The sequence below is a fragment of the Dama dama genome, chromosome 9 (assembly GCF_033118175.1).
Source record: "Dama dama isolate Ldn47 chromosome 9, ASM3311817v1, whole genome shotgun sequence".
In the NCBI taxonomy this organism is placed as follows: Eukaryota; Metazoa; Chordata; class Mammalia; order Artiodactyla; family Cervidae; genus Dama; species Dama dama.
This window is the reverse complement of record NC_083689.1, coordinates 45,588,431-45,612,007: the sequence shown is the minus strand read 5'-3', so window position 1 is coordinate 45,612,007 and position 23,577 is coordinate 45,588,431. Positions and strand designations below refer to the sequence as shown.

The following is a 23,577-nucleotide window of genomic DNA, read 5'->3' as shown; positions in this document are numbered from 1 at the left end:
ATTTTGGAAGAGAGGAAGTTCCTATGAGGTCATGTAGAAAAAAACTTTCTCCCTTATTGTTACTTGATGTGAATTTTCTATAAATCATGTACATACAATGAGTTTATTGCCTGAATAGAAGGGTCAATTAGATTAAAAGCTTAAATAACCACAAGTGAAAATAACATAAAACACAGTCCTAATGGTTAGTTTGTCCTTAAAATATAAGACCCAGACCAGAAGCTTTGGGTAAACTTGCAGAGTACATCATGCGAAATGCTGGGCTGGCTGAAACACAAGCTGGAATCAAGATTGCAGGCAGAAATATCAGATATGCAGATGACACCACCCTTATGGCAGAAAGTGAAGAAGAACTAAAGAACCTCTTGATGAAAGTGAAAGAGGAGAGTTAAAAAGATGGCTTAAAACTCAACATTCAGAAATGAAGATCATGGCATCTGGTCCTGTCACTTCATGGCAAATAGATGGGGAAACAATGAAAACAGTGACAGACTTTATTTTCTTGGGCTCCAAAATCATTGCAGATGGTTACTGCAGCCATGAAATTAAAAGATGCATGTTCCTTGGAAGAAGAGCTATGACAAACCAAGACAGCATATTAAAAAGTGGAGACATTTTGCCTACAAAGGTCCATCTAGTCAAAGATATGGTTTTTCCAGTAATCATGTAAAGATGTGTGAACTGGACCATAAAGACGGCTGAGTACCAAAGAACTGATGCTTTCGAATTGTGGTGCTGAAGAAGAGTCTTGAGAGTCTCTTGGACAGCAAGGAGATCAAACCAGTCAGTCTTAAAAAAAAATCAACCCTGAATACTCATTAGAAGGACTGATGCTGAAGCTGAAACTCCAATACTTCTGCTACCTAATGCGAAGAGCCGACTCACTGAGAAAAAACTCTGATGTTTGGAAAGATTGAGGCAGGAGGAAAAGGGAGTGACAGAGCTTGAGATGGTTGGATGGCATCGTCAACTCAATGGACATGAGTTTGAGCAAACTCAAAGAGATATTGAAGGATAGGGAAGCTTGGTGTGCTGCAGTCCATGGGGTCACAAAGAGTAGGATACAGTTTAGCAACTGAACAGCAATAAAATGTCAAGAAAGATGAAAACATGGTGAGGAGTTTATGAGAACTCTCTGTATTATCTTTACAACTTCTCTGTAAATCAAGAACTTTTCAGAAAATAAAAGTTTATTTTAAAGTATTATTGGTCTATTAAAAGTGTGTAGTTTGATGAACCAATTTAATTTTGTTTTGAATCAAGAACCTATTTGAATTCATATTTAGAAGGAAAATACCCAAAAACTCTGCGTGATAAATTCTAATGGCTAAAATAATTGATTGGAGGTCAAAAGCAATTGTGGACAGCAGCAGCAAAGTTGAGTGTGAGGGAAAGAAGAGTAGAGGAGAGTATGAAAAGGCACAGAATTCTCCAAACACAAGATGTTTCCACATTTCCTTAAATTCTTCAAGGCCCTTGCTGTGTCTGTCTTCAATTATGTGGCCACTTGAGTATGTTGATTATTCTAATACCTGTCTTTTATTTCATAATACCTGTTAATCATAGAAGCTTCTCCCCTTGGTTGGGGTGTACAATAATTTAGTGCCCAGATCATACTCACTTCTCCTAAGCTGAGTATACATTTGAACCTCTTTCTATAGTCCATCATCATTCCCTGTCCATTCCTATAGCTTCTATATCCATCAAAATTATGGATGATTAAGTTTTTCCATAAAAACCATGTTAGTCCATCTGCTTTGAACCAGCTTCCCATGCTTAAATTTTCCTCATTTCTACTTTCATTCATTCCTACTTATTCTTTTTTTCCCCTACTTATTCTTTAAAATTCAATTCAGATGTTATTATACACATGAAACCATTCTTTAATCATCTACCAATTATCCATCTAGACAACTTAATCGTTCCTCACTTATGGAACCATAGCAATTTCTACATAATTTTGTTGCAGTACTAATCAGTCATATCATAATCTCTTTTTTTCCCCCCATAAATCAGTTTCCCCACTTGATCAGATCTTACTGCGTTTATTATTTTTCCATTTCAGTTCTCAGCATATAGTACAGCTTTTGTTGATTTTAGTGAAATATAAATTTAACTAATAGTGTTAAGTCAGTGCCTACTAAGAATAAGATAATTTATGAAAAAGAGGGACAAAAAAGGAGGGAACATAATGAGGACTGAGGCAAAATCCTAGGCTTCCATAGCTTTATATCCCACTGTTAATTGTAAGAGAGTTGGAAAAAATCATTAACAGTGTGATGTAGGTATGATAAGCCAAGGGAGAGAGAGAGAACTGTAATTAACTAATGAAAATATGCTGATATTCACTGTGGAAATAAAGGTAGATTTTGATGCAGAGACAAGACTTATATCTGACCTTGAAGAAAAGGGAGAATTTAGCTAAGAAGATAAGAAAAAGTGATATTCTACACAGGGGAAATAAGTCTAGAGTGAGGGTCCTATGACTAGAAATGCAGGAGAAAATAAGAATTGTTAGAAAAGAGAAATCAATAACTTGCTTAATGGTTGTATGAAATTAATGATTAAAATGAAAAGAAAAGTACAAGTTGGAACTCTGGGGAAATGATGGTGGTGTTGACAGGAAAACAAAAAATTCAGAGTATGTAGCTAGTGGGTGGTTTTGAAAAACACTAATTATATCCTGGAGAGAAGATTCCTTTAGGCCACTATACCTGGGCACCTCAGCCCTTAATGAGCAGTTGGTGGGGCTGAGTCAGGAAGCAGTAACACTCAGAGTGACTGGCCACTCTACGCTAAATCCCAGGCCACTGAGGAATTAGGGAGAGTCCAGTCCTGCTTACAATTTAGGCTGAGGAGAGACAGCTTATCAAGATATACTCAATTACCTACTGAATACTTTTCTTTTTAAACGGTATAATCAGAGTCACTGGGCCAAAGGAATTTTTAATATTTTACACTTTGTAAGAACTTATGACTGAACACAAATTCAAGGTAAGCATCTTGATAGAGAAACAGTCCAGTTTTTTTCCAATTGTGAAAAATCCATTCCTAATGTTAATTCTATAGTTATTTGTAAATAATATTTGTAGGGTTCAATCTTGTTAAGCAGATAATTATTAATGAGTAAGAAAGTGTTGGAGAAGGCAATGGCACCCCACTCCAGTACTCTTGCCTGGAAAATCCCATGGACAGAGGAGCCTGGTAGGCTGCAGTCCATGGGGTGGCGAAGAGTTGGACACGACTGAGTGACTTCACTTTCACTTTTCACTTTCACGCATTGGAGAAGGAAATGGCAGCCCACTCCAGTGTTCTTGCCTGGAGAATCCCAGGGATGGCGGAGCCTGGTGGGCTGCCATCTGTGGGGTTGCACAGAGTCAGACACGACTGAAGCGACTTAGCAGCAGCAGCAGCAGCAGCAGCAGCAAGAAAGTGTTATTTAACTATGTGACTAACAAAGTTGTGTGTCTTTTAGTCATTTATGGATATTATTTCTCAAGTGGACATAGCAATGATGAACCTCTTCCCATATAGTCCAACCAGATAAAATGCTGCAAAATGCTCTGAAGTCAATGAGGGATCATAAAGGCAAAACAAAATAATTCTGTTAGGTAGAAAAATGGTTTTTGTCCTGTAAGCTTCTGTTTTGATACAGGAATTAAATCCAGAGTTCTAAGACCTGTATTCCAATCCTGAATTGATAGCGTATCTAACTTATTTTCACTGAAGGCAACATGTCAGATCTAGAAAGAAAAGGTGGAACTTAGCAAATACAGTTCCTTCCATCACAAATTTTATGACTTAAAGGGTGAGATACATATTAACACATGTAACCGCAATAATGATGAAATATAGGTTTAAATTCAGACTATGATGAATGGAATTTGGAGTGAGAATTTATAACTGAATCTAGCCAAGTAGGAAAGCAACACTTGTGCTAGAAATAGGATGATGTGAAACAAGCACTTACATCACAGAACCCTGCTTTCTTATTTACAAGGTCAGAAAAATTTCAAAGATCTGGCCTGTCTGAAATCTCAGTTTCTCACCATCTGATGACTGTAGATGAACCACAAACAATGCCCTGACTGCATGAAGGCTCCCTTTAAGGGAGGAGAGAATAAGATAAACGCTGACCATTTTTGTTATTAAATTTATTTTTTAAAATCTTAAACTGTACACATCTAAAATAAGGCTAACTCATCAAGACATTCACCCAGGAGAAAGGCCCTGATTATCTGTGATTTCCTGGTTTGAAGGTAATCAACATAGTATGCTTAAATAAAAGTTGGATATGTAAAGATAGATGTCTCAATCTGGCAGTGCCAGCCGACAGAGTTCAGCTAGTTCTTCACAAGAATGAAGCCTTTTAGTGATTGATCAATGGGAGAACAGACTTAGACCATTTTTGTTATCAGAATTCCTGCATTAAAAACTTATCATTATTTTTGATGAACAAATTTAAATCAATATCTGGATGGAAGCCAGGAGTTGAGGTCAAATTGCACAAGATTAGAAATGTATTGTTGTTTAGTCGTTCAGTTGTGTCTGACTCTTTGTGACCCCATGGACTGCAGCACACCCAGTTTCCCTGTCCTTCACCGTCTCCCGAAGCTTGCTCACACTCATGTCCATTGAGTTGTATACAATGACCTAATGTTTGAGTTCACTGTTTCTGAGAAGGTAATGTTGTGTTAGAGGGGGAAAGACTCTCTGCAAAAAGACTTCTTGCAAAAAGTAAAGGAAACTTGGGTCTTGCTGTTAATGTTGACACATATACAATGCACACCTGTGAAGAAAGAACTAGCTTAACAATTTATAGACGATGTGTGTGTGTGTGCTCAATCACTCAGCCGTGTCAGACTCTTTGTGACCCCATGGACTGTAGTCCAACAAGCTCCTCTGTCCATGGAATCTTCCAGGGAAGAATACTGGAGTGAGTTGCCATTTCCTCCTTTAGGGGATCTTCCCTACCCCGGGATCGAACTGGCATCTCCTGCGTCTCCAGCATTGGCTGGCAGATTCTTTACCACTGAGCTACCTGAGAAGCCCCTTAGAGATAGTATTTTCAGTAATTCCACTAACAAATGAATGTCACAGATTGGCAGGAAAGTAATAGAATAGGATATTAGAATATCTTATTCTACAACTAGTTATTAATAGTTAGGATGGCTTTTAAGTCAGTATTTAGTAATTAATTTTATCAAGTTTTTGTTCTAATGTGTAAACTTTTTTCTTTAATCTGTTCAAATGCTTAGACACATCTGTTCTTACTTTATACACTTTCTAATGTTAATTGTGCTTACATTAAATTTGGACAATTATGAGGTTTTAATACACTGTTAGAGTCACTTTGATCTTTTTTAGAATTTTTAAAACTATTTTCATGAGTTCAACTTGTTTACAAGATGAGTACATGTCCTCTTGTAACCCCAGCAGGAGTATGTCTAGGAATTTAAAGGGTTATACAGGTATCAAGGAGAAGGGTTGTATACAGCTCAGAGAGTCTTAAAAGAAAAAGTTCCTAAGCTTGAGAGAAAGGAGCCCTAAAGTTTCTCTGTGCCAATCATGCACATAAATATTATAACTAAAGTTTTAGGTAATATGAATTTTACAATATCAGGAACTCTGTGAGTTCATGTAAAAATACCTTTTTCACTTATTGACACTTGGTATGAATTTATTGTACTGAAACCATGTAGACATAGTGAGTTTATTTGCCAGAGTATAAAGAAGGGTTGATTAGATCAAAAGCTTAAAATAACCTTAAATGTACATAACACAAAACACAGTCCTAATGACCAGTTTATTTGTATGTTTATAATGTCCAAAGCCAGAAGCTTTGATTAAGCAGGAGCATTAAAATTTTTTTAAAATCCTTGTATAAATTAAATTAATACTATTTTTCATGAGCAAATAAAGAGTATATTATATGACCTGGAAATAAATGTAAATAATTCCTCAAAAATATTGCTAAGAAAATCATTGAAAAGATAAAAATGGAAATATCATTTTCTAAAAACAGCAAAAACCTGAAAATGTGCAAGTGGTGAATGTGATTTCTCAACCCAATAACAAACATTATCATTCTAAAGAAAAAACTGTAATGATCAAAAATTGTTCTTAATGTAAGAAAATATATTTCAAACATTAATGATAATGAGTCACATTTAAAAACTTACTCTCTGGTTTCTAAAGTACATTATATCATGATTCAGGGTTACCGAAAAAATATGTTAAGAATTGATGCAGATCATCATGGATGAACAATTTTATGCTTGCCATTTTTGTTATAAATTATTTTAAACAAACTTTAAAAAACTGTTTCAGCACTGACTCTTTTTTCTTTTTTTTTAAACAAATCTCCTCCCTTTGTGTTGTCATTGCAGAGAGTCATGTGGGGAGGGAATGAGACAGAATCCACAAATTTCATCCTCCTGGGATTCTTCCCTGAATTTAGATACATCACAGCTTTGGTTTCCATTGTTCTTCTTATCTACATGGCTGCCTTCATTGGCAACACTCTTCTGGTCCTCCTCATTTGGTTGGATTCCCGGCTCCATACCCCCATGTACTTCCTGCTCAGTCAGCTCTCCTTAATGGATTTGACTTTGACCTCTAGCATCATACCCAAGATGGTGGCCAACTTCTTCTCTGGATGGCAAAGCATCTCATTCCTGGCTTGTGGGACTCAAATATTTTTCTCGCTGACAGTAGCCATTGGAGAATGCATCCTTATAACTGTCATGTGTTTTGATCGCTATGTGGCTATCTGCAATCCCCTGCGGTACCCTGTCATTATGAGTCCTAGGATGTGCTGGCAGATGGCTGCCATGGCTTGGGCTGGAGGTGCCCTTACTTCCTTTGGCCACACTGCTTTCACCTTACATTTTCACATCTGCAGCCCCAGAGAGATTCCTCACTTCTTCTGTGAAGTCATGGCTGTTCTTAGGATTGTCTGTGAGGGCATCTCAACCTATGAGAAGGCTGTAGTGGTGACCAGCATCCTAGTCCTGCTGCTGCCCTTATCTCTCATCTTATCCTCCTATGTTCTCATCTTCCTTGCTGTACTCCAAATGAACTCCCCAGAAGGCAGGAACAAGACTCTGACCACTTGCTCCTCTCATCTCTGTGTGGTGGGTCTCTATTTTGGTCCAGGTATGTGCATCTACATGAGGCCTGGTTCTGCCAAGACTCCAAAGTTGAACCAGGGTCTCTTTCTCTTTGGGACTGTCCTTACCCCTCTCCTGAACCCTCTTGCATACAGTCTCAGAAACAAAGAAGTTCTATGTTCACTAAAAAAGTTGATGGGGCGGTTTCAGTCCACCAGATAGAGGGCAGAGTTTTCCTTTTAGCTGCAAAGAATCTCAGTGATGCACCTGCAAAGAGGCATTTTTTAAATTAAAATATAATCCTTGTAAGAATTATATTTTATAATACCTGAAAATGTCAACCAGTTTTTAAGAGCTGCTTCCCTCAACCTGACTTCATCTAGAAGAAAAAAAAAATGTTTGATATCCTTTCCTTTCTCCATCTTGGAATTTCTGTTCAATTGTCCTAGATGATACATTGATGAGGGAAAAGATATTATGCTCATCAGTCCTCTACACCATTCATACTTGATAGCCTTGTGTACTGTAATATTTGTCAAGTTTCTTGTTGTTTCATGAGAGAAAGGTCAATATCTGCACCTGTAGAATGAAGAATATTGTCAAGCACACAGGTGGTGCTCAGAATCATTCACTTGTTAAATTAATGAGCATTATAAAGTTTGCAGTGTTGTTTTGTTCCACAAAACAGGAATGTAGTACCTCTAAATCCTATGAAAATGCAAAGTCTTCAATCCATGTCACTGTTTACAGAGTAGTTCTTTGATCATCTGCTTTAGAATCACTTATTGCCTTTATTAATAGTACCCATAAAGTTCAGTTCTGTGTCCATCTCAGACCAGCAGAATTAGAATATACTATGTGAGCCTCAGGAATCTGAGTGGAAGACCTTCTTCCAGTGATTCATGTACCAGTGGGTAGGAGCCACTGATCTATTTAATGACTTAGATTCCTAGAGCATCATTACAAAATGATTTTTCAGTCTTAAAGTTTCCTGATCTGTTTATAATGAAGCATAGGATGAGTTAAATAGATGGCAAAAACTGTTATTTAAAAAAAATAGTAGAGGCTTCCCTGGTGATTCAGTGGTAAAGAATCCAGCTGCCAATGCAGGAGACATGGATTTGATCCCTGATCTGGGAAGATCCTACATGCTGCAGAGCAATTAAGCCTGTGAGCCACAATCATTGAGGCTCTGGTCTAGAGCATGGAAACCACAACTACTGAGCCCATGCACCACAGCTCCTGAAGCCCATGTGCCCTAGATCCCATGCTGCACAACAAGAAAAGCCACTACGGTGAGAAGCCTGTGCACTACGAGGAAGAGGAGCCCCTGCATGCTGCAACTAGAGAAGCCTGCATAGCAATGAAGACCCAGCACAACCAAATAAATTAATTTATTAGCATAGAATAAATTAATAGTGTAGAAACTATTTCTAGCATCTTTTCTGACCACAACAGCTTGAAACCAGAAATTTACCACAGGAAAAAAAATGAGGAAAAAATAATTACATGGAGACTAAATAACATGCTACGGGATAAATGGTTCAATGAAAACATTAAAAAGAAAAATTTAAAAGAAATTAACAGATACCTTGAGGCAAAAGAAAATGAAGCACAACCATATGAAATCTATGGGATGCAGCAAAACCGTTTCTTGGTAGTTCATAGCAATAAAGGCCTTCCTCAAAAAACAAAACAAAACCAAAAGCCAAAAGAAACTCAAACTACCAAACAGACCACTTAAAATAATTAGATAAAGAACAAACAAAACTCAATGTCATCTAAAGGCAGGAAATAACAAAGATCAGGGAGGAAATAAATATATTTTAAAAGAAAAAACAACAGGACAAAAATACAATAAAACCAAGAGCTGATTATTTGAAAGGATTAACAAAATTGACAAAACTCTGCCTAGGTTCACCACGAAGGAAAGAGAACCTCAAAAAATAAAAACTGAAAAAGGAGAAATCTCAATTGATATCTCAGAAATAAGAAAAGAAAATACTATGAGCAATTATATGACAATAAATTTTTGAAAACCTAGAAGAAATGAACAATAGTCTGAGAACATATAGCCCACCAAATTGAACTGAGAGAAATAAATAATTTAAATAGAACAATCACTAGACATGAATTTAAAAAACAGAAAGAAAACCAAAAAAACTCCCTACAAAAAAGTCCAAGACCAGATGACTTCACAGGTGAATTCTAGCAAATATACAAGGAAGAGATTATACTAATCATTCTCAAACACTTTCAAACTATTGGAGAGAAGGGATCACTCCCAAAGATATTCTATGAATCTACCATTACCCTGATATGAAAACCAAAGATACCACCAAAACAGAAAATTAAAGGCCATGTCTTCGATGAATATAGGTCCAAGAATTCTCAACAACATATTACGCAACCAAATGCAACAAAACATAACAACAATCATACATAACCAAGTAAAATCAACCAAAAAAATACAAATAAAATATCTAGGAGTCATTGTTGTTTAGTTGCTATGTCGTGTCCAGTTCCTTGAAATTGCATGAGCAGCAGGCTTTCCTGTCCTTCACTATCTCCTGGAGTTTGGTCAAACTCACATCCATTGAGTTGGTGATGACATCCAATCACTTCATGCTCTGTCATCCCCTTCTCCTCCTGCCCTCAGTCTTTCCCAGCATTAGGGTCTTTTCCAATGAGTCAGTTCTTTGCATCAGGTGGTCAAAGTACTGAAGCTTCAGCTTCAGAATCAGTCCTTTCAATGAATATTCAAGGTTGATTTTATTTTAGGATTGGCTGGTTTTATCTCCTTGCTGTCCAAGAGACTCTCAAGAGTCTTCTCCAGAACTACAATTTGAAAGCATCAGTCTTAAGATTAAGCATTCATCCTTTTTATGATCCAACTCACATCTGTATGTGACTACTGGAAAAACCATAGTTTTGAATATATGCATCTTTGTCAGCAAAGTGATGTCTTTGCTTTTTAATATGCTGTGTTTCTCATAAGTTTTCTTCCAAGGAGCCAACTGTCTTTTAATTTCATGGCTGTGGTCACCATCTGTAGTGATTTGGAGCCCAAGAAAATAAAATCTGTCACTGTTTCCATTTTTCCTATCTATTTGTCAAGAAGTGATGGGACTGGATGCCGTGATTTTAGTTTTTTGAATACTGAGTTTTAAGCCAGCTTTTTCACTGTCCCCTTTCATTTTCAGCAAGAGGCTCTTTAGTTCCTCTTCAATTTTTGCCATTAGGATGGTATCATCTGCATATCTGAAGTTGTTCATATTTTTTGGCAATCTTAATTCAGCTTGTGATTCAACCAGCCTGGCATTTTGCATGATGTACTCTGCATATAAGTTAAATACACAGGGTCAGGGTACTCCTTCCCCAGTTTTGAACCAATTTGTTGTTCCATGTCCAGTGCTAACTGTTTCTTCTTGACCTGAATACAGGTTTCTCAGGAGGCAGGTAAGGTGGTCTGGTATTCCCATCTCTAAGAATTTTCCACGGTTTGTTGTCATACACACAGTCAAAGTCTTTACCATAGTCAATTAAGCAAAGTATATGTTTTTTTCGGGAATTCCCTTGTTTTTTCTATGATCCAGCAGATGTTGGCAATTTGATCTCTGGTTCCTCTGCCTTTTCTAAATCCAACTTATACATCTGGAATTTCTCAGTGCACATACTGTTGAAATCTAGCTTGAAGGATTTTGAGCATTACTTCGCTAGCACATGAAAAGAATGCTATTGTATGGTAGTTTGAACATTCTGAGGCATTGTCCTTCTTTGGAATTGTAATGAAAACTGACATTTTCCAGTCATGTGGCCATTGCTGAGTTATCCAAATTTGCTAATATATTGAATAGAGCACTATAACAGCGTCATCTTTTAGGATTTGAAATAGGTCAACGGGAATTCCAACACCACCAATGACTTTGTTCATAGTAATGCTTCCTAAGGCCCACTTGACTTCATATTCCAGGATATCTGGCTCTAGGTGAGTGACCACATCATCAAAGTTATCTAGACCATTAAGAGCTCTTTTTGTGTAGTTCTTCTGTGTATTATTGCCACCTCTTCTTAATCACTTCTGTTTCTGTTAGGTCATTGCAATTTCTGTCCTTTTTTGTGCCCATCTTTGCAAGAAATGTTCCCTTGGTATCTGTAATTTTCCTGAAGCGACCTCTAGTCTCTCTCATTGTTTGCCACTGTTTCTTTGCATCGTTCACATAAGAAGGCTTTCTTATCTCTCTTTGCTATTCACTGGAACTCTGCATTCAGTTGGGTATAAGTTCCCTTTCTCCTTTGCCTTTTGCTTCTCTTCATTTCTCAGCTATTTGTAAGGCCTCCTCAGACAACCATTTTTCCTTCTTGCATTTCTTTTTCTTTGGGATTGTTTTGGTCACTGCCTCCTGTACAATGTCACAGACCTCTGTCCATAGTTCTTCAGACACTCTGTCTATCAGACCTAATCCCTTGAATCTGTCACCTCCACTGTATAATCAATTGTAAGGAATTTGATTTAGGCCATACCTGAATGGCATCGTGGTTTTCCATACTTTCTTCAATTTAAGTCTGAATTTTGCAATAAGGAGCTTGTTATTTGAGTCACAAGTGTCAGATTTTTGGCTTCCCTGTTAGCTCAGTTGGTAAAGAATCCCCCTGCAGTGCAGGAGATCCCGGTTCAATTCCTGGGTTGGGAAGATCCCCTGGAGAAGGGATTGGCTACCCACCCCAGTATTCTTGGGCTTCCCTTATGGCTCAGCTGGTAAAGAATCCGCCTGCAATGCGGGAGACCTGGGTTTGATCCCTGGGTTGGGAAGGTTCCCTGGAGAAGGGAAAGGCTACCCACTCCAGTATTCTGGCCTGGAGAATTCCATGGACTATGCAGTCCATGGAGTCACAAACAGTCAGACATGACTGAGTGACTTTAAATGTAAATGTAATATATTGGAGTCACAGTCAGCTCCACATTTTGTTTTTGCTGACTGTATAGAGCCTCCCCATCTTTGGCTCAAAGAATATAATCAACCTGACTGTGGTGCTGAACTGTGTGTATTATGGTGATGAACGTGCGTAGATTCATCTTTTGCGTTGTTGGAAGAGGGTGTTTGCTATGACCAGTGTGTTCTCTTGACAAGCTTCTGTTAGCCTTTACCCTACTTCATTTTGTACTTCAAGGCCAAATTTGAGTGTTACTCCAGGTATCTCCTGACTTCCTACTTTTGCCTTCCAATATCCTACGATGAAAGGGACATCTTTTTTTGGTGTTAGGTCTTGGAGGTCTCCATAGAACTGTTTGACTTTAGCTTCTTCAGCTTCTTTGGGCATATACTTGGTTTACTGTGATGTTAAATGGTTTACCTTGGAAATAAACTGAGATCATTCTCTCATTTTTTTGAGCCTGCACCCACTGAGATTGCACCAAGTACTGCATTTTAGACTCTTCTACTGACTATGAGGGTACTCTATTTCTTCTAAAGGATATGTGTAAAAAATCTTATATGCTATGGACTATAAAACATTAAAGAAGAAAATAAAGCAGATTCAAAGAAATGGAAATATATCTGATGCTCTTGGATTGGAAAAAATTAATATTGTTAAATGGCAATGTTACCCAAAGCAATGTACAGATAATGCAATTTCTACCCAATTGCTCATGATATTTTTTCACAGAACTAGATAAAAAAATCCATTTTTATATGTATTTTATATGGAATTATAAAAGACCCAGAATTGACAAATCAATCCTGAGGGGGAAAAATCCCAAAGCATGAGGCATAACCTTCCCAGATTTCAGAAAATATTACAAACTTGCACTAGTCAAAAATCTTATGGTATTGGTAGAAAAGCAGACATATATATAAATGGAACAGAATAGAGACCCCAGAAATAAACTCACATACTTAAGATCAATTAATCTTCAACAAAGAAGTCAAGAATATAAAATGAGAAAAAATTCCCTTCAGCAAGTGAAGGTGAGAAAGTTAATCATTGAAATTAGGACACACCCTCACACCATGCATGAAAATAAATTCATGATGGCTTAAAGATTTAATCTAAAGGTTTGACACTAGAAAACTAGAAGAGAGCATAGGCAAAACATTCTGTGCCATAAATCACACCAATGTTTTCTTAAATCACTCTCCCAAGGCAATAGAAATGGAAAAAATATAAACAGATGGGACCTAATCAAACTTACTGGTCAGGTCATAGACTTGGATTACCATGATAGTGAATGGTTTGCCTTCAAAACAAACAGAGCTCATTCTGTCATTTTTGAGATTGCATCCAAGTACTGCATTTCAGACTTTTTTGTTGACTATGATGGCTATTCTATTTCTTCTAAGGGATTCCTGCCCACAGTAGTAGATATAATGGTCATCTGAGTTAAATTCACCCATTCCAGTCTATTTTAGTTCACTGATTCCTAAAATGTTGATGTTTATTCTTGCCATCTCCTGTTTGACCACTTCCAATTTACCATGATTCGTGGGCCTAACATTCCAGGTTCCTATGCAATATTGCTCTTTACAGCTTCGGACTTTACTTCCATCACCAGTCACATCCACAACTGGGTATTGTTTTTGCTTTGGCTCCATGTCTACATTCTTTCTGGAGTTACTACTCCACTTTTCCCCAGTAGCATATTGGGCACCTACCGACTGGGGGAGCTCATCTTTCAGTGTCATATGTTTTTCCCTTTTCATACTGTTCATGGGGTTCTCAGTCATGTCTGACTCTTTGCGACCCCATGGACTATGCAGCCCATGGAATTCTCCAGGCCAGAATACTGGAGTGGGTAGCCTTTCCCTTCTCCAGGGGATCTTCCCAACCCAGGGATCGAACTCAAGTCTCCTGCATTGTAGGCAGATTTTTTTTTTCATTTATTTTTATTAGTTGGAGCCTAATTACTTTACAATATTGTAATAGTTTTTGCCATACATTGACATGAATCAGCCATGGATTTACATGTGTTCCCCATCCCAATCCCCCCTCCCGCCTCCCTCCTTATCTGATCCCTCTGGGTCTTCCCAGTGTACCAGCCCTGAGCACTTGTCTCATGCATCCAACCTGGGCTGGTGATCTGTTTCACCCTTGATAGTATACTTGTTTCAGTGCTATTCTCTCAGAACATCCCACCCTCGCCTTCTCCCACAGAGTCCAAAAGTCTGTTCTGTACATCTGTGTCTCTTTTTCTGTTTTGCATATAGGGTTAGATCTGAAAGAGACACATGCACCCCAATGTTCATCGCAGCACTGTTTATAATTGCCAGGACATGGAAGCAACCAAGATGCCCATCAGCAGACAAATGGATAAGGAAGCTATGGTACATATACACAATGGAATATTACTCAGCCATTAAAAAGAATTCATTTGAATCAGTTCTAATGAGATGGATGAAACTGGAGCCCATTATACACAGTGATGTAGGCAGATTTTTTTACCAGCTGAGCCACAAGGGAGCCCCACAGATTCAAGGGATTAGATCTGATAGACAGAGTGCCTGAAGAACTATGGGCAGAGGTTCATGATATTGTACAGGAGGCAGGGATCAAGACTATCCCCAAGAAAAAGAAACGCAAAAAGGGAAAATGGTTGTTTGAGGAGGTCTTACAAATAACTGAGAAAAGAATAAAAGTGAAAGGCAAAGGAGAAAAGGAAAGATATACCCATTTGAATGCAGAATTCCAAAGAAGAGCAAGGAGAGATAAGAAAGCCTTCTTCAGTGGTCAATGCAAAGAAACAGAGGAAAACAATAGAATGGGAAAGACTAGAGATCTCCTAAAGAAAATTATAGAAACCAAGGGAACATTTCATGTAAGGATAGGCACAATAAAGGACAGAAGGTATGGATCTAACAGAAGCAGAAGATATTAAGAAGAGGTGGCAAGACACACAGAAGAACTATACAAAAAAGATCTTCATGACCCAGATGACCATGGGATAATTATGGTATGATCACTCACCTACAGCCAGACTTCCTGGAATGTGAAGTCAAGTGGGCCTTAGGAAGCATCCCTATGAACAAAGCTAGTGAAGGTGATAGAATTCCAGTTGAGCTATTTCAAATCTTGAAAGTTGATGCTGTGAAAGTGCTGCACTCTATACGTCAGCAAATTTGGAAAACTCAGCAGTGGCCACAGGACTGGAAAAGGTCCATTTTCAATCCAATCCCAAAGAAAAGCAATGCCAAAGAATGTTCAAACTACCACACAATTGCACTCATCTCACACGCTAGCAAAGTAATGCTCAAAATTCTCCAAGCCAGGAGGCTTCAACAGTATGTGAACCGTGAGCTTCCAGATGTTCAAGCTGGATTTAGAAAAGGCAGAGGAACCAGAGATCAAATTGTCAACATCCGTAGGATCATCAAAAAAGCAAGAGAGTTCCAGAAAAACATCTACTTCTGCTTTATTGACTATGCCAAAGCCTTTGACTGTGTGGATCACAGTGGAAAATTCTTAAAGTGGAAAATTCTTAAAGAGATGGGAATACCAGACCACCTGATCTGCCTCTTGAGAAATCTGTATGCAGGTCAGGATGCAACAGTTAGAACTGGACATGGAACAACAGACTGGTTCCAAATGGGAAAGGAGTATGTCAAGGCTATATATTGTCACCCTGCTTATTTAACTTATATGCAGAGTATATCATGTGAAATGCCAGGCTGGATAAAGCACAAGCTGGAATCAAGATAGCTGGGAGAAATATCTATCTCAGATATGCAGATGACAGCACCCCTATGGTAGAAAGCAAAGAACTAAAGAGCCTCTTGATGAAAATGAAAGGGGAGAGTGAAAAAGTTGTCTTAAAACTCAGCATTCAGAAAACTAAGATCATGGCATCTGGTCCCATCACTTCATGGCAACTAGACGGGGAAAGAGTGGAAACAGTGACAGACTTTATTTTTTTGGGCTCCAAAGTCACTGCAGATGGTGGCTGCAGCCATGAAATTAAAAGACGCTTACTCCTTGGAAGGAAAGTTATGACCAACCAAGACAGCATATTAAAAAGCAGAGACATTACTTTGTCAGCAAAGGTCCATCTAGTCGAAGGTATTGTTTTTCCAGTAGTCATGTATGAATGTGAGAGTTGGACTATAAAGAAAGCTGAGCATGAAGAATTGATGCTTTTGAACTGTGGTGTTGGAAAAGACTCTTGAGCATCCCTTGGTCTGCAAGGAGACCCAAACAGTCCATCCTAAAGGAAATCAGTCCAGAATATTCATTGGAAGGACTGATGTTGAAGCTGAAACTCCAATAATTTGGCCCCCTGATGTGAAGAGCTGACTCATTGGAAAAGACCCTGATGCTGGGAAAGATTATGGGTGGATGGTGAAGGGAATGACGGAGGATGAGGTGGTTGGATTGCATCACCGACTCAATGGACATGAGTTTGAGTAGGCTCTGGGAGTTGGTGATGGACTGGGAGGCCTGGCATGCTGCAGTCCATGGGGTCACAAAGAGTCAGACTTGACTGAATGACTGAACTGAACTGATGGGGTCCTCAAGGCAAGATTACTGAAGTGGTTTGCCATTCCCTTCAACAGTGGACCACATTTTGTTAGAACTCTCCACCATGACCTGTCCATCTTGGGTGGCCCTACAAGGCAGAGCTCATAATTTCCTTGAATTAGACTATTAATCCAACTTTAGAGCCTACAGACTCCAGAACTGAATTGCCTCAGGACAAACAACTAACAGGGAGGAAGCAGAGCCCCACCCATTAGCAGACAATCAGATTAAAAGTTTACTGAGCACAGTCCTGCCCACCAGAGAAAGACCTAGTTTTTCCCACCACCAGTCCCTCCCATCAGGGAGCTTACATAAGCTGCTTAGTCTCATCTACCAGACAGAAGAGCTACAGTTCTGCAGCCACTACAACAAAAACCACATCACAGCAATTTAATTAAAATGAAAAAGCAGAGGATAATGTCCCAGATGAAGGAACAAGATAAAATCACAGAAAACAGATGAAGTGGAGATAGGCAAATTTCCAGAAAAAGAATTCAGAGTAATGATATTGAAGATGATCCAAGATCTCAGAAACAGAATGGAGAAGAAGCAAGAAATGCTTTCCAAATACCTAGAAGAACTAAAGAAGAAACAGAGGTGGATAATACACTATAAAGTATCAATAGCAGAATAACTGAGGCAGAACAGATAAGTGACCTGGAAGACAGAATGGTGGAAATCACTGCTGCAAAACAGAATGTAGAAAATAGAATGACAAGAAGAAATGAAGACAGCCTAAGAGACCTCTGGGACAGCACTAAATGCATCAACATTCACATTATAGAGATGCCAGAAGGAGAAGAGAGAAAGGAAGGACCCCCAAAAAGTGTTTGAAGAGATAACAGCTGAAAACTTCCCTAACATGGGAAAGGAAACCGTTGACCAAGTCCAGGAAGCACAGAGAGCTCAGACAGGATAAACCCAAGGAGGAACACACTGAGACTCATAGTAATCAACCTGATGAAAATTATGCAAAGATAAAATATTAAAAGCAACAAGAGAAAAATGAAAAATAACATACAGGAAAATTTCCATTAGGTTATCAGCTGATTTCTTAACAGAAATTCTGCAAGCCAGAAGGGAAAGACATGATATATTTAAAATAATGAAAGGGAAGAACCTACAACCAAGAAGACCCTACTTAGAAAGACTCTTGTTTAGATTTGGTAGAGAAATCTAAAGCTTTCCACATAAGCAAAAGGTAAGAAAATTTAGAGCCACCAAACCAGCTTTACAATAAATGCTAAAGGAACTTCCCTAGGCAGGAAGCAAAAGAGAAGGAAAAGACCTACAGAAAATAAGCCCAAAGCAATTTAGAAGATGGTAATAGGATCATACATATCAATATTTACATTTAATGTAAATGGATTAAATGTACCAACCAAAAGATATAGACTGGCTGCTGCTGCTGCTGCTGCTAAGTCGTGTCAGTCGTGTCCGACTCTGTGGGACCCCATAGACGGCAGCCCACCAGGCTCCCCTGTCCCTGGGATTCTCCAGGCAAGAACACTGGAGTGGGTTGCCATTTCCTTCTCCAATGCATGAGAGTGAAAAGTGAAAGTGAAGTTGCTCAGTAGTGTCCGACTCTTCGAGACCCCATGGACTGCAGCCTACCAGGCTCCTCTGTCCATGGGAGTTTCCAGGTAAGAGTACTTTCCATTGCCTTCTCTGATAGACTGGCTGAGTGGATAAAAACATTTTCATGTATGCACTTCCACTTACCACATCACTCTAATTAATATCCCAAATTGCATGTAATTATTTTATATTGTTAGGTTAATTATGTGTCCATTGTGATTTTATATTTTTTTGGTCTGGCTATTGACTGTGAAAATTGGAATACATCTTTTACTATCTTGATTATGTAACTATTATTTGCTTAATACCAATGTATAATAATTGGTCAACAGAAAGTAATAGAATTCTACATTTGACCACTAGCCCCACCTGGGAGGCCACATTACTAAAACTGCCATTTAATAAAAAAGCTGTAATCACTTTTTAAAATCCAAATACTCATTAGAATTATCTTGGAATTTTTTGAAAAACTTAAATGCTCAGATATTGTTTTTCTCTCCAAGGCTCCAGGTGTGATTTTAGTGAGCAGCTGTGCTTAAGAACAACAGAGCTATATGATGATCTTTTACTTTTATCAGTTTGTTTTACTTTTTATATTTCATATTTAGTGCTCCTATTTCATTTAGTTTATGTTTTTCAAGTTCTCCAGCTATTTATTCTTTTTTCTCAGGCCTTTATCAGGTGTAGTAGGAAAACTTTTGTATACACTTATATACAAAATAGTCATAAACATATATGCACCCAACATAGGAGCACTTCAATATGTAAAGCAAATACTAACAACCACAAAGGGAGAAATTGACAGCAACACAATAACAGTGGGGAACTTAAACACCCCACTTTCATCAATGGACCAATCATCCAGACAGAAAATTAATAATGGAACAAGGCCTTAGATTATATGTTAGGCTAGATGGACTTAACATATATTTATAGAGCACTCAATCCAAAAGGAGCAGACTACATATTCTTCTCTAGTGCACATGGAACATTCCCCAGGATTGACCACATGCTGGGCCACAGGTGAGCCTTGGTAAATTTAAGAAAACTGAAATCACATCAAGCATCTTTTCTGCTCACAATGCTATGAGATCAGAAATAAAGTATAAGGAAAAAATGATAAAAAATACCAACACCTGGTGGCTAAATAATATGCTACTAAACAACCAATGGATCACTGAAGATATAAAAGAGGAAATAAAAAAATACTTACAGACAAATAAAAATGAAAACATAATGGTCCAAAACATATGGGATGCAGCAAAAGTAGTTCTAAGAGGGAAGTTTACAGTAATACACTCTTGCCTCAGGAAATAAGAAAATCTCAAATAAACAATCTAACCCTACACCTAAAACATCTAGAGAAAGAGGAACAAGCAAAACCTAAATTAGTGAAAGGAAAGAAATCAAAGAAGAGAGCATAAAAAACTGAAATAGAGATGAAGAGAACAATTACAAAGATCAGTGAAACTAAAAGCTGGTTCTTTGAGAAGATAAAATTGACAAACCTTTAATGGAACTCATCAAGAAAAAAAGAGACAGGACTAAAATGAATAAATTAGGGATGAAAAAGGAGAAGTTACAAATGACACTGTAGAAATGGAAAAGATCATGAGAGACTACTGCAAGCAACTGTATACCAATAAAATGGACAAATTAGAGGAAATGGACAAATTCTTAGAAAGATACAACCTTCCAAATTTAAATCAGGAAGAAATAGAAAATATGAATAATCACAAGTACTGAAACTGAAACTGTTGTTTAAAAACTCTAACAAACAAACATCCAGGACCAGACAGCTTCACAGGTAAATTCTATTGAACATTTAGAGAAATGTTAATACACTTCTGAACCTCTTCAAAAAACTGCCAAAGAAGGAACACTCCCAAGATCATTCTTTAAGTCCAATATCACTCTGATACCAAAATCAAAGATATTGCAAAAAGAAAAGAAAGAAAATCACCAGCCAATATTACTAATGAACATAGATGCCAAAATCCTCAACAAAATACTAGCAAATGGAATCCAATAATACATTAAAAAGATCACATATCATGATCAAGAGGGATTCCTCCCAGGGATGCAAAAAATTTTCAATATCTGCAAATCAGTCAGTGTGATACACCATATCACAAACTGAAGAACAGAAACCATCTCAAAAGATGCAAAGTAAGCTTTGGACAAAATTCAACACCCACTTATGATAAAATTCTTCAGAAAGCAGGTATAGAGGAAACCTACTTCAACATAATAAAAACCATATACAGCAAATGCATAGCAAACATCCTCAATGGTAAAAAACAGAAAGTATTTCCTATAAGATCAGGAACAAGACAAGGATGTCCATTTCCCCACTACTCTTAAACATAGTTTTGGAAGTCCTAGCCACAGCAATCAGAGAATAAAAGGAATCCAAATTGGAAAGGAAGTAAAATTGTCTCTCTTGGCAGATGACATGATACTATATATAGAAAACCCTAAAGATGCTATAAGAAAGCTACTAGAGCTCATCAATGAATGTGGTAAAGAAATCTCTTGCATAACTATACACTAAAAACGAAAGATCAAAAAAATAAATCAAGGAAAAACCCTATTTATCATTGCATCAAAGAATGAAATATCTCTGAATAAAACTACCTAAGAAAGTAAAAGACCTGCATTCAGAAAAATATAAAATATTGATGAAAGTTATCAAAGATAACACAAACAAATGAATAGATATACCATGTCCTTGGATTGGAAGATTCAACATTGTGAAAATAACTATACTATCCAACACAATCTACAGGTTCAAGGTAATCCCTTTCAGATTACCAGTGACATGTTTCACAGAATTAGAACAGAAAATTTTACAATTTCTATGGAAATGTAGAAAACCATGAATAGTCAAAACAACCTTAAGAAAAAAGGAGCTGGAGAAATCAACCTCCCTGACTTCACACTCTTCTATACTACAAAGCTACAGTCACCAAACAGTATTGTACTGGCAAAAAACAGAAATATAGATTAATGGAACAGAATAGAAAATCCAGAGATAAACCCAACATCTAAGGTAGACCACCTAATCTTTGACAGGGAAATCTAGTGTGCAGCAGTCCATGGGTGTGCAAAGAATTGGACATCACTGAGCAACTGAAAAACAATAATCTTTAACAAAGTAGGCAAGAACATACAATGGACGAAAAATGGTTTCTTCAATAAGTGTTGCTGGGAAAGCTGAACATATAAAAGAATGAAATTAGAATAATGCCTAATATCATACACAGAAATAAACTCAAAAAGGGTTGAAGACCTAAATTTAATACCAGACAGTATAAAAGTCTAAGATGATAAAAACAAAAATAAATGGGACCTAACAAAATTGAAAAGATTTTGCATCACAAAGGAAATCATAAACAAGACAAAAATAAACCCTCCAAATGGGAGGAAATGTTTGCAAATGAATAAAATGACAAGAGATTAATCTAAATATAAAAGCAGCTCATGCAGTTCAATATAAAACATCAAACAATACAATAAAAAATGGAAAGAAGATCTAAATACACATTTCTCCAAAGATGAACAGGTAGGTAAATAGCACAAGAATAGATGCTCAACATCACTAATTATTAGAGGAATACAATCAAATCTACAGTGAAGTATGACCTCATAATGGTCAGAATGTCCATGATTAAAAAAAAAAAACAACTACTAACATTAAATGCTATGGATGATGTGCAGAAAAGAAAACCCTCCTATTGTTAGAAATGTAAACTGGTAAAGCCACTATGGAAAATAGCATGAAAGTTCCTCAAAATAGAGCTACCACATAATCCTGCAATCCCACTCCTGGGCATATATCCAGAGAAAACTATAATTCAAAAAAATGCATGCACCTTAATGTTGACTGCAGCAGTATTTATAATAGCCAAGACATGTAAGCAGCCTAGGTATTCATTAGCTGAGGAATGGGTGAAGAAGATGTGCTACATATATACAATTGAACATTGTGTGTTAGTAGCTCAGTCATGTCACACTCTTTGCAACCCCACAGACTGTAACCTGCTAGGCTTCTCTGTCCATGGGATTCTCCAGGCAAGAATACTCGAGTGGATTGCCATACCCTCCTCCAGTACCTGAAGATTACTCACCTGTGAAAAAAGAACAGAAAAGAGTGGATATATATGTATGTATAAATGATTTACTCTGCTGTACATATGAGCATAATGCAACATTGTAAGTCAGCTATATTCAATTAAAAAATTAAAATTAGACAAAATATTTTAATAGCTACTTCAGATGCCCAGAAGAAATTACTCCTGAAGATGGCCTTAGGATTTGAGTTGCAACATCAGCTCTTAGGAGAGTCTGTAGCCTGTTGCCCTGATGTAGAATTTGGTCTTGCCAGCTTCCACAATTGCAGAAGCCAATTACTTTGAATCAATGTCTATTATCAGTCAATGTCAATGTCTACCTCTCTAACTCCTTCACAGGTATATATACATATATGTATATATGCACAAACACACACATGCACACACACACACACATCCTATTGATTCCGTTTCTCTGGAGACCACTGACCAATACACCAACAAATGAGAAAATATTTTTTAATGCTTAAATAAACAATTTGAAACGACTTACATTGCTAAATCTCAATAAAACTGGAATCATGCAAAACAGAGAGTTTAAAGAATTCAGTTACACAAGAGAAACAAAAAAATGTATAGAAAGCATTGTGCAAAAAAAGCACCAGACACAGGCACAAAAGATTTCTACCAAACATTCAAAGATGAGATTATCCTGTTTGAATTATAGAATACACAAAAGAACTATACAGAAAAGGTCTTAATGACCCAGATAACTGTGATGATATGGTCACTCACCTAGAGCTGGATTTTTTGGAGTGTGAAGTCAAGTGGGTCTTAGGAAGCATTAGTGTTGTGTTAGTCGCTCAGTTGTGTTCGATTCTTTGCAACCCCATGAAGAGTAGCCCGCCAGGCTCTTCTGTCCATGGAATTCTCCAGGCAAAATCCTGGAGTGGGTTGCCATTCCCTTCTCTAGGGGATCTTCCTGATGCAGGGATCAAACTCCGGTCTCCTGCATTGCAGGCAGATTCTTTACCAACTGAGCCACCAGGGAAGCACTTGTTAGTAGGAAGCATTATTACTAACAAAGCTAGTTGAAGTGATGGAATTCTAGCTAAGCTACTTCAAATCCTAAAAGATGATGCTGTTAAAGACCTGCACTCATTATGCCAGCAAATTTGGAAGACTCAGCAGTGGCCACTGGACTGGAAAAGGTCAGTTTTCATTCTAATCCCAAAGAATATTCAAACTACTGTATAATTCTGCTCATTTCACATGCTACCAAGATTATGCTCAAAATCCTTCAA

At 37.6% G+C, this 23,577-nt stretch overlaps 1 protein-coding gene across 1 annotated transcript; it reads left to right on the top strand.

Annotated features, from left to right (window-relative positions):
* Positions 1–6,359: 6,359 nt before the first annotated feature.
* LOC133062880 (olfactory receptor 2M5-like) lies at positions 6,360–7,363 on the top strand (the record flags this gene model as incomplete). Its single annotated transcript, XM_061152236.1, has 1 exon — positions 6,360–7,363. A coding segment is annotated over one exon (975 nt), but the record flags the coding sequence as incomplete, so codon positions are not given.
* Between the last annotated feature and the right edge of the window lie 16,214 nt (positions 7,364–23,577).